This window comes from Lepisosteus platostomus, chromosome 9 (genome assembly GCF_059453375.1).
Source record: "Lepisosteus platostomus isolate fLepPlt1 chromosome 9, fLepPlt1.hap1, whole genome shotgun sequence".
Classification (NCBI taxonomy): Eukaryota; Metazoa; Chordata; class Actinopteri; order Semionotiformes; family Lepisosteidae; genus Lepisosteus; species Lepisosteus platostomus.
Window position 1 is genome coordinate 54,695,423 of NC_142619.1, and position 12,268 is coordinate 54,707,690.

Consider the following 12,268-nt stretch of genomic DNA (forward strand, 5'->3'; position numbering starts at 1 on the left):
ATCACTCTTTAGGAGGAGAATATTCCATATACACTGCTCAGCATCACATACTACGTTGTAAAAAAGCAATTATCTCGGCTCAGTTAGCCAGACAATCGACAGAACTTGTGTGACACATGAACAGAGAGCTCCTGTGCCCTCTCATCTCCAAAGACATATGAGCTAAACTGATTAGATACCCTAAGGGCTCTGAGATGGACTGGCCTCCAGGGTGAAAGTGGTAGTGTTCTCTCAGTCCTGCTGTGCACCCTCTACACTTCAGGGATAGATTCTGTGTGCTGTGGCCCGTACCATGATGGCGCATATTTAATCAAAGATGGGAGAAGAAACTACTTAGGGTTTCCTGTGTGGAATGAGGAATATCATTTGAATAAGGGGACAGAGGGCACCAGGAAGGGCATAGAGAGGCTATACTGTACAATATATCCAGGGGGAACAAGATCGGAACAGTTGGAACAGACAAGCAGGCCCGGATTTTGGTGGTCGTAGGCCCTCGGCACTTTCACTCCGAAATGTGCAAAAAGAGGGGGTCAACGCCAACTGAATGACGTCGATTGACATGATGCACCTTAAACTATTCTAATGCTGAACCCCGTGATTAAAGGAGCGAGTCAAGCGACCATCACTTTGAAACTTCTAGTTTCTAGAAGAACCGCTAGATAGCATATGATTATTGATTTGAAGCACCTAGAGTTGATCGCAGGCATGTTGTTTCAGCTTGTTTCTCGTTCATCACTAGTGTTTCCCTCCTTCGTAGGCCCTACAAGTTTCGTAGGCCCTAGGTACTGTGCCTACAGTGCGTAATGGGAAATAAAGCACTGCAGACAAGTCAGAGGGTCTCTGCCACAGGAGCCACGGACAGGGGTAAGACAGGAGACTCAAGTACCTCCAGCTCAATGCGGTTGAACTCGTCAAAACAGGCCCACACCCCTGACTGGGCCAGGCCCTTGAAGAACTTCCCCATGGCCTGATAGTCCAGCCCGTCAGAGCAGTTGAACACCACACACTGTTGAGGAGCACACAAGACACATTAGCTGCGTCACAGAGGGCTGAACATGAGCCGGCACAGACATCCATGCTGCGCTTGAACAGAGAGGCGATCTGAGCAGCAGCAGACCTTGGTTACCATTGACAAGATATCCTCACTGTTCAAGCAGAGTGCTATCTGTGTGAGAATCTGCAGGCACAGTTCGTCATAACCGTTGGGAAGACATAGACAAGAAAAAACAGCTTCTAGAGGAGGAAACCTTTTTCAATTGTGTCACTGAGAGCAACAGCCTACCTTTACATCACTTTTTAGCTTAACTAAATGTGTCAGTGTTCCACACAAAAGCTCTTCTGTAACAATAACTATGCACTGTGTTCTTTCAGGTATACCTATTGGAATGGGGTGCTGCTTGGTAACAGCACCCATAATGAAAACAGTAAAGTACTAGAGGAGTGGGGCAAGAGACTGACCTCAGGGCCAATCAAGGGCAAGAGGCCTGAGGCTGGTTTTATAACCTGTGCCGTTTGACCTTGATGCCTCCTTGTGAGGAGATAATGCCAAGCCTCTAGTGAACTGGGTCGGATATGTTCTGAAGTTACACCACTGTTGTTCTTGCCATCTACAGTGCTGAGTGCACTCTAAAAGCTAGGTCACTGCACTCTGTATTGCTGTATTCCTTTCCTGTGCTTGTCTCTTGTGGAGTGGAAAAAACAAACAAACAAACAAACAATGCTTTTTAATTTTAAAGAACAGTGAACACTCGTTCAGCAGTGGAACACTAGGAATTTCTTGAGGTTTCAGTGTCCTCTAAAGAGGGTCTAAAATGTGCTGACAGCATGTGTCCAAGCCAGTTCAGTGCCGTGCCAGTGCTGACTTGCATGAGCCTCTCTCTACCTGCTTGGCCACAGCCTTCGCCAGGTCCTTACAGGTCTCTGTCTTTCCCGTCCCGGCTGGGCCTTCCGGTGCCCCACCATGATTCAGCTGGAAAGCCCCCAGCAGCGTCCTGAGAGAGAGAGAGAGAGAGAGAGAGAAAGAGAAGGGGCAAGAAAGAAAGGAGATGGCCTCTAAAGCTTTTTAGAATGATTACAAGGCCATTGCCCTGACACGCTACTAAAATAACAACAGTGCTGCAGTGTGTTACTGTATAAGAATTAGAAGCTATTCCAAGAGGCACTGTGCTATTACTACTGTATGTTAGGTAACTATGTGATAGGAATGCACACTGACCTGTAGCAGCGGTCAGTCAGAGGGGTGATTACCAGGCGCCCTGTGTTGCCCAGGTACTCATAGCCATAGTCAACCCTTGCAGTGATCATCCTCACCACCACCTGCTCCCCTTCCCAGTAATACCGCAATTGCGCCACCCACTGGAAATCACTGGTATCGGAAACCCCCTTGTTATGGAGCTGCACCACCACATCTCGAGCTGAGAAGAGAAGACAAGGGTTCTCACGTAAAATGCCACAAATTAATCCATCAGTTAAGTTTTCAATCAACATTCAGTCATTTCCTTTTTATTTTTTCAGAAAAAGTCAGAACTACCAATTACTTAGATATATCATCGTGATATGCAATAGCCAGGTGGGTGTTTTCATGCTTTGGCTTTGCAGCTACTGTCCTTAGGATTGGACTCCCTGCACAATGAGGAAGTGAAGGAGTATACTCCTCTGACCTGCAACCTTAAAGACATTTGCTTTTTTAATTGGGGCGGAGCGGTGGCTCTGTGGCTACGGATCTGCGCCTGTGACTGGAAGGTTGCTGGTTCAAATCCCGTGGCCGGCAGAGGAATCCTACTCTGTTGGGCCCCTGAGCAAGGCCCTTAACCCTAACTGCTCCAGGGGCACCATACAATGGCTGACCCTGTGCTCTGACCCCAAGCTTCTCTCCCTGTCTGTGTCTCCATGGAGAACAAATTCCTAATGCAAGAAATTGTATAGGGCTAATAAAGAAACATTATAACATATTATTATAATCCATCAGTACCTAAACCATGCCAACCAGAGGAAAGCGTGTCCCACTGACAGCACCGCTCACCTGCAGGCACCCAGGACACTGCACTGTATCGCAGGGAGAGTCCTGCCCATTAATCCCTAGTCCTAACCCTAGTCTTGGCAGCATTTAGTTGATTGTACTTGTTGGATCCCATTTACAGTCAACAAGACCCAGGCTCGAACCCATGATCATGGGCTTCAAACTATGCTTGGGTGAATGTCTTTACCACTCGAGTCACTTAGGAGGCCCTCAGCTAAGTCCTCTTTTTTATTGTTCTTTCCTGTAGCATCATATTAACATTGTTAAACGTTCCCATTCTGGGACACCTGAGGGGAGAAATCAATTAATATGATCAATTTCATCCCTGTAATCCCAATGTCAGGATCCTGACCCTGGGCTATATCATTACACTGTGACTGTCACGGCACCCTCAGATCTCTGCACAGCAGCCACCCCTGAGATTTGCCTCATGGCAGGTAACTTTGTCAGCGGGAGATTCCTCTCTCTCCTAGAGGGTGCTAACTCTCCTGAAAGCACCACAGTGCAAATGACTAGACTACAGGCATGAATGAGAAAGCATGCACAGTACTCAGAGTGGGGAGCTGAGCTATTACTGGACATATCAAATGGACAGGGTACAAAATAGAAGAAAATAGCAACTGGAGGCTCCAAATGAAACCCCCTAAAACAAGGGGTTCTTACCGTGCACTTCCACCGTGATGAGCGCGCTCAGCGTGATCCTGTCCAGCTCGCTGCGCGGCCCTCTGATCAGCCCCACCATTTCCTCTAGCTGTGCACTGCTCCTGTCCAGACAGCCCTGCAGGCTTCCTCTCTGGGAAAGCACCTGGAGCAGGGCAGGAACAGCAGACCTTGAGCTTGCACACATACGGTACGCACGCGGGTTTTCAGCAGAGGGGTATCCGAGGAGGAACCAGCCTGTCACAGCCCACTTCCCAGCGCGGTCTCACAGACAATGTCTCACAATGTAATGACAACACAGGCTCCGAGCAGCCTTCCCAGCATACAGTGGGCTTGAATAAGCCTGTCTTGGAAGGCGAATAAAAACATTTTCTAACCTACCAGGCAGGTACCAGAGGCTGTGGGCTGGAGCTCTGGAGAATTTCATTCATTAAGAATTTCTGGACAGTGGACTCCCTGTCTTCCAGAGTACTCCCCATGTAAAGCCACACGCCAGTTGGGTTTTGTTCCAGCTGAGCCCTCAGTTACACAATCAAACCCTTCATTGAATTAATAATAACAGTGAGCTTCATTTGAACTGGTTGTTCCCAGCTCTTCAACATGTTGGAGCTTAAACCGTTGTATTTTGTAAGTGAAATAAAAGCCCACACTTGCGACTAGAAACAAAACGCAAATATTCAATTGAAGCAACTTCTTCGATGAAGTAAGGCTTCCATTATCTGGGATGGAATGAAAACCAGTGGGTGTGGTGGGTTAACAGGACCACAATTGAGGACCACTGATCTATAGGGACCCCAGGGGGATGAGGTGTGTGCTCGCCTGTGATCTAAGATTACATTTTTCTTGTGTCTTATACTCATCTTCCGTAAATTCTGCAGCATCGGAGACCAAGAGATATTCTAACCTGCGTGCCTGTGGGGCACACGCACTGACAGAAGGAACACACACAGACCTGGGACACCTCAGCGGTCCAGAAGATCATTCTGGCTGTCAGAACCACCTGTCCGGGCCACTGCAGGAGCCACTTTTCCCTCGGGCTCTGGGAATGAGCACGGAGAGAGAGCTGCAGCACCTGCCGGAGAGACTCCTGCATCCCCTTCTCCACCTGCGAGGGCAAAGGGGGGGGGGGAGGAGGAGGGTGGAGGGAAGAAACAGAGACATTAGAGAGAGAGGATCACAGAGCAACCTAGCCTGTTGCATATTTCAAACGACTCCAATGAGCCTGCTTAGAAACCTGTAATAATGGAAGCACATCCATTATTATTCTATGCTAGAGAGAGACAGGGATTAGGGGAATGAAGGATAAAGGGGGAGAGAAAGACAGAAATGATGGGGAGAGGGAAAGCGAAAAGGAGAAAGACATTAGGAGAGACTAAAGGCAGAAGGACAGTGAGTTAACACTGCAATCATTAGGCAATGATCAGTCCTTTCTGTATTCATGAGATTTGCATTGTTTAATTGCTTTGGGGAACCAGGCCGATTCTGTCAATAGAGCAGCGCGTGCATGCGAATGAGCTGGAGAGAGAGGGAACAGAGCAGGAGAGATCTGAGAAGAGTTTTAATTTGTGCTCTCGGGAAAAGCCCCACAAATCCAAAAGAAAGATGACAGGAGGCCTGTGCACTGCGATAAGAAAAACCCTAACCACTGGACAGAGCGCAGGGAGCAGAGGGGAGAGGAGAAGCTTACTACAACCTTTACCCCGGTACAAGAGTGGCAGAGAGGAGTAAAGCAGGGTAAACAGAGAGGCGTAAGCAGGGAAACTGGGAAAGCAGAGTAAATGTATATAAAGTATTGTTAATCTGGTACTATTGCTAATTAAAAAAGGAAAATTGTCTTTGGCAACAGCGTACAAATAATGCTCAACACAAAAATAAATAGTTCAGGTGGGGAGCTGCGTCAGCAAGCGTAGGCGGCAAAGGAACAAGTAACAGGTTTATTCCATGCTGAAAAGAGAAGAAAGGAAACACAACGTTTCGGTTGTGGAGCCTTCTCCAGCTTATAAAAATCAATATAAATGAAAAACAAACAATAGTCCTAGACATGCAACAAAACATATGCACACATCTGCTCATATTACACATAATCTGATAGCTCCAGACAGGCAACAGTCGCTTAGCTGCCGGGTTATATACTGATTGCACAGGGAGCAAAGGATTTAAGGGAGGGAAACACAGAAGAAGTGGAGAAGTGCTGTTCGAATTTTGCACGACAAACATTGATGGCTGAGAGCAAGGAACAGGAAGGAATGAGGCTGGAAAAGAGTGATTTCAGAAACTGGCTCTGTCCCCACAGTGACCCTGAGAGCTGGGCCACAGGCCCACGCTGCCCAGCTATGGCTTATCATGTCCTGACAGGTCCTTAGGTCGCTCTGTCTGTTTGAACGACGATAACATGGTCTCAGAAACTATCTGAGAACAGGGGGCTTTTAATCATCCTCCTTAGACCCAGTCTTTTCACGGGTATAAATATGAGTTGAAGAAAATGAAAAAAAAAATAAACGCGAATCTGCAGTATACGTCTCAACAAAAGGGTTTTATTAGTAGTAGTATTATTATTTGAGAAGCTCACTCGGTGTGTATTATTATTGGTACAGGCACTGTCTTCCATTCACCTTTCTGTCGTGTTCAAATTCTTCCAGCTCTCATTGATGCCGATGGCTACAAAACGGAAGGGTGATGGAATGTATTGATCTGTGCATGTGGATGCAGTATTCATAAAACACAAAACATGCAATTAGGCTCTGTTCAGGCCGTCTTAGTGCTGTTGAGAAGCATGTCAGTGCCCGTGAATAGAGGCCATGCACTCAGGGCTGCATTGTGCTGGTTTTGCACAGACCCGTCCATCAATAAGCCTCTAGCCCCCACCGCTACACAGAGGACCCCTCGTTCACGCAGGGCACTCCAGGCTCAAGAGCCTGCTTTGATGCTAGAGAGGAGTGCTGACATCACACGCTCTGAATCTGCTTTGTCCTCCAAGAGACCCTGCACTTCGCAAGCCCCGATACAAGCAAGCTCAGGAAGCAAAGTAAATGAATTAATCAAACAACACAGCCCTCGCTGCTCAAATGAAGGGAGAGAAGTGCTCTTTTGTGTTTGTTTGCAAGCATCTCCTGCTTGTGTATTTGCTCTGCCAGTACTGGAAAAGCGATGTTTTTTAATTAGTGCCGATGTGCTGATGAGTGACTGCTGAGTGGAAATTGCATTTCTTTATTTTTAAAAATAAAGAAACAACGAACAAAGTCCTTTATCAAGTGCGAGTAACATAGAATGGTCAGAGATGTTCCAGTGTGTCAGAATGGGACTTTGAATCACACATTTTTATATACAATATAAAAGCATATACTGTATATAATATTTTAATCATATATTTTTAATAGATGTCACCCTAAGCAATCCCAGGGCAGAAGCAATTGGTCAGGCGACTGAACTACAGGTGGTGGTTTATGTAACTCAGACAGAGACAACTTATTAGTTAGTAAACCTATACTTTGTTTTTCTTTAAAGAAACCCTAAAAGTTTTTTTAATTACTAGCTCATAGAAACGTCAATTTTTATACACAATAAGAGACAAGATTCTTGTAAAATACAGTATATTAATTTAAGAACAATGGTGATTTCTATTCATAGACTGAATATTCTTTAATGTTTTTATATCATTTGAATATACTGTATGTATATTATATATACACATATATACATATACATATACTATAATGCTCGTGCTGCACTAAATGCATCCACACGTTTCTAAAGAAGACAACAGGGATTTGACATAGCGAAAACCATCAAGTAAAATAAAACCTCTAAACGGTCACCAGTTTATGAGGACATCACTGTGAACACGTATTGACAAGGTAATGAATAAGAATATTCAGCTGTTTGCATTTCTACTGCACCTTTAACCCCAAAGTATCCTAAAGCACTTCCTATATAGCAGGGGACATATTTCAATTACCACTGAAGTGCAGCCCCCCCCCCCAAGCATGACTTCTGGCTATCACTGAGCCCCAACAGCCCCAATATACAGGAGATCTGGTGAAGACAGAAGACCACTGAACAAGGTGCATCAGTTTACATTGCCATGATGTTGAAGAGCTATGCTAAAAGACACCAGCAGGGGGAGCTCTCTAGCTTTCTCATTTCCCAGTGTGGTGAATGTACAGAAGATCACAAATGAACGTCTCGGACACGAACATCACACATTTTCAAGAACAATGCAACCAGTTGTAGAGTGCGAAATTCCTCATTTTTTGGCAAAACACGCACACAGACTTAGTTAATTAGATAAGCCTTTTGCCCATAGTGGAAAAAACAAGTACCTGTATTTTATGTTGTATAGTTTGAGGCACAAGGAAAAGAAACTACACGCTGGTGAACTCATGTCAAAGTTTGTTTGTAAGTTTACAGTTTCTGAGAGCTGCACACAGAAATACCCCCAGGCTGCCTCCACACCTGCCCAGAGCAGATAAAGAAAGAGACACAAGTCTGTGGCTTGGCTGTGAATCGAGAATCCCTGAGCCCGATCAGTACGCAGATCTAGCTCTCTGAACACACAGCTGAACAAATGCTGCATTAGCATTTCCACTCCTGGCTACAGACCGGCGTGTTTACCTGCTGCTTACCGACCCGAAGAGTGTTTGTGCAGCAGGGATCCACGCCAGACACACAACTCCCCAGCCTCTCCAAACCGCACGAACGCACTGCTGAACTATGGCTGTCAGTGAGTCGCCGCAGCAAAATGTTCATCTTCATCGAGTTTGGTTGGGTATCTCACCCTGCCACTCACAGCTGGCAGCCCACTGAAACTCAGCAGGTGTACTCCTGGCCAGTACCTGGATGGGAGACTTCCTGGGAAAACCCAAGGTTGCTGCCGGAAAAGGTATCAGACAGGCCAGTAGGGGGCGCTCACCCTGCGGTCTGTGTGGGTCCTAATGCCCCAGTATAGTGACGGGGACACTATACTGTAAACAGGTGCCGTCCTTCGGATGAGATGTAAAACCGAGGTCCTGACTCTCTGAAAATCCCAGGGAGTTTCTCAAAAAGAGTAGGGGTGTAACCCCGGTGTCCTGGCCAAATTTCCCATTGGCCCTTAACAATTATGGCCTCCTAATAACCCCCATCTCTGAACTGGCTTCATCACTCTTCTCTCCTCCCCACTGAGAGCTGGTGTGTGGGGAGTGTACTGACGCACTGTGGCTGCTGTCACATCATCCAGGTGGGGGCTGCACACTGGTGCCTGTCTGAGCCACCATCCTCCTACTCCCCACCTCCCAACCTTCGCTCTTCTAACTCTGGTCTTCTATCTGTCCCCCAAGCCCGTCTCCACTCGATGGGTGACAGGGCCTTCTCCTGTTATGCCCCAAAGCTCTGGAACTCTCTCCCTTAGGATATCAGAGAGTCACCTTCCCTAAACTCTTTCAAATCTACACCCAAAACCTTCTTCTTTAGAAGAGCCTTTACTTCACTGGTTCTGTTCTTCACCTCTTTGCTCGTTTTCTGTACCTCCCATCTACTGTCTCCTCTCATTGTGTATTTTCATTGTGCATATCTTGTGTACTGTATATTGCTGTTGTCATTCCGTGAAGCCACCTTAAAGGCGCTATATAAAATAAAGTTCAATGTTATCATTTTTAAAAGACTAAAGTTGTCCGTTAATAATGGCGGGGCGGGGGGGGAGGGGAGTCTTTGTGCCGGTCTTCTTTCTGAGATGCGGATCGATCTGACAAGGTGCAGCCTGGGACTGATGAGTTCTGACCGACAGTGGCTGAGTCCCTTTGAAAGCGCACGATCCGGCAATTTGTCTGCTGGCGCGTCTCAAACGCGGCGCCCGCAGTGACACCTTAGGTGGGGATTCGCCTTTCATCAGCGCCTCTCGGCGAACCACATCAGACAGAGCGAGAGGGCACCGCGCGAACCGCCGGCATGATGGCGAGAGGCAGGGGCACCTCTTTTCAGACGCCGCCGTCAGAGAGACGAGAGACACAAAGCGAGGGCGCAAAAGAGAATCCAGGATGAATAAGGAGCAGTTCAAAGACACGCTGCTCCTCATCACATCAAAGCCTTAAACAATTTAAAAAGAAAACGCAGCCCCCCTGTCACTGTTTGGCAGTGATTGTACACAAGGGAAGGACGTAAAGTTCTGTTATAGAGGCTACAAGTCCCAGTACTTTTCTGCCTCCATGAGCAAACCTGTCTTTCTCTTCGGAGGAACAAGTAACAGGTTTCTTCCCTGCTGGAAAGAGAAGAAAGGAAACACAACGTTTCAGCTGTGGAGCCTTCTCCGGGTGTCTTCACCCGAACACTTCATTGTGTTTCCTTTCTTCTCTTCTCAGTATAGAATAAACCTTTACTTGTTCCTTTGCAGCCTACGCATGCTGACGCAGCCACCTACTTGAACTACTTCTGTCTTTCTCCTCCAGTACCGCTTGTTTCCATATTCACTCATTGGACATTTTGGCACATTCCTGTTGCCCAATTTAATGCCCAATTTCAAAGGGAGTAGAAATATTTCAAGACCTCCCTCACAGGCATCACAGGCAGTGTGTGACCAGAGGCTGGTGACTAGCCCTGGCACTCTGAGCTGAGACCCAGCTCCCAGATGACATAAGTCAACTCCAGGAGAAAAACGTGATTGTCTTCAGTCTGGGAAATGATCTTGCCATATGGCCTTTTTCTGGATAGTTAATTACAGTAAGTCCTTCAACACCTCATGGCTGGTCATTCTTCGTGTGAAGAATTTGTAACTAGACCTCACTGTGGTGTGTCTTACTGGTATTGTCTGTGCGTTGATTTAAAAAGAGAACGTGGGAAAGGGTACAAGCTGCAGGAGTTCTATTCGGCCCACTTGGTTAATAGTAGCTCATTGATCTCTGGAGCTCAGCTAGCCATTTATTCAAAGTGTATTGACTTTGGCAGCTTGATACATACCCCCTCTACCTTTTGTGTAAGGAAGAACCTCCCGTTCTCAGTTTTAAATGTCCTCCTCTTCCTTTCTACTCAGATATGATAAGATCACGTTATTAGCCATATACTATTTCTTGCATTAGGAATTTGTCTTTTCACATACAGTACCCCTGCTTGCTCTCCATGAGACATACAGGCACACAGGCAGCGAGAGAGAAGCTTGGGGTCAGAGCGGAGGATCATCCATTTATATGGCGTCCTTGGAGCAGTTGGGGTTAAGGGCCTTGCTCGGGGGCCCAACGGAGTAGGATTCCTCTGGCGGCCACAGGATTTGAACCGGCAACCTTCCAGTCACAGACACAGATCCTGAGCCACAGAGCCCCCGCTTCTTGCATCCTCTGGTTTGTGTTTCATGTTGATTCAGAACAAGCCAAGGTCACTTTGTGAACTTTAGGATTTTGAACACTAAGCTGGCTCACATCGTAGTGTTTTCTGGTCAAGACTGACTAGGTTTAGCTCTGAGAATGTTAGGGCAGAAATGCTATTTAAGCTCGGTAATGTACTGTATCTGGTTGCTTTTCTGTGGACTGATATCTGAGCTGAAACATCTTCTTTTACTGTGACCAAACCTGTACACAGTATTCTTAATAAGGCCTGACCAGTGCATTGCTCATTTTAACACCCTTTGATTTCAATTCTACACTTTTAACTAGATATCCTATATTTTGCTTGCCATTTCACCGCTTTTTCAGAGAATTCTAACAAGGATCAAGTGCCAACCATCCCTAGAACTCTACTGTCACACAGATCATCCTCCAGTTATCTGCTTCATAATTACTGCATCTCTCTAACCTTACACACACTAGATGTCCTACTGTACCTACAGTTCTGTATCTGTACATATTTGATTCTCTGTCACCTTTTTTTCCTGGACAAATGTTGGAAGGATTTGGTTGCTTACTCATGAGTAACAGCTCTTGCTTCCTTCAGTACAAACGGCAGAAAAACATCAAGCCCTGGAGCGTAATCTTGACTGATTCTGGTATCTGAAACATCGGCCTCTTCTACGTTAACACTGTTTAATACAGACTTTCCTCCCTCTGCTACCTGAGGCACGTTGGTGACTTATTTCTTTTCATCCGCCTGATGAAATACTCCTTTAGCCCATCATCTATTTTCCTTTCATCACATGAAAGTTTGACATTGTCCTTACCCACACACTCTACCTCTTCCTTTGCTATTTTAATACTGAATCATTATTTTAGCCTCCAATTCAAAATTCATTTCTATCTCCCTCTGTCTCTGTTTTTTAATAGTTTTTAAAGTGCTTCAATTTTCCTCGTACAGTCGTTTTCATTCATTGAACCATTTGGGATTCAACTTCCGAGGCTTGGATTTACTCGCTCCTGGGGTGAATCTGATTCATTGGTCACTGTATGTTTTCCACTCCTGGCTAGACTTCACTTGCAAAAGAGCCTGAATTTTTCATACATTTCCAAGATGAATAATATATTCCAATATATTCCCAGATGAAATAAGTAACTGGTGTGAACTCTCACTGCCTCCCAGTCCAGCACTCCACTCGGTGTCAGTCCTTGCTGCTCATGTGTTTAGCCCTTGTGGGCATTGATTTTACTCTGTTCTGCACAGGGACTGTACTTAGCACATGTGCCTGCCTCACTGTTT

General features: G+C 46.1%; 1 protein-coding gene across 5 annotated transcripts in view; it reads right to left on the reverse strand.

Moving 5' to 3' along the window:
• Positions 1–12,268, reverse strand: part of LOC148655268 (dynein axonemal heavy chain 3-like) — a 237,770-nt gene that overhangs the window by 58,192 nt on the left and 167,310 nt on the right. For all 5 annotated transcript variants that reach the window (XM_088645659.1, XM_088645658.1, XM_088645657.1 and 2 more), the window contains 5 exons: positions 4,632–4,784; positions 3,683–3,824; positions 2,216–2,414; positions 1,883–1,991; positions 887–1,006 (listed from right to left, as the gene is read on the reverse strand). In XM_088645659.1, the coding sequence (XP_088501785.1) occupies positions 887–1,006; positions 1,883–1,991; positions 2,216–2,414; positions 3,683–3,824; positions 4,632–4,784 (723 nt within the window). The remainder of the gene's footprint in view (positions 1–886; positions 1,007–1,882; positions 1,992–2,215; positions 2,415–3,682; positions 3,825–4,631; positions 4,785–12,268) is intronic.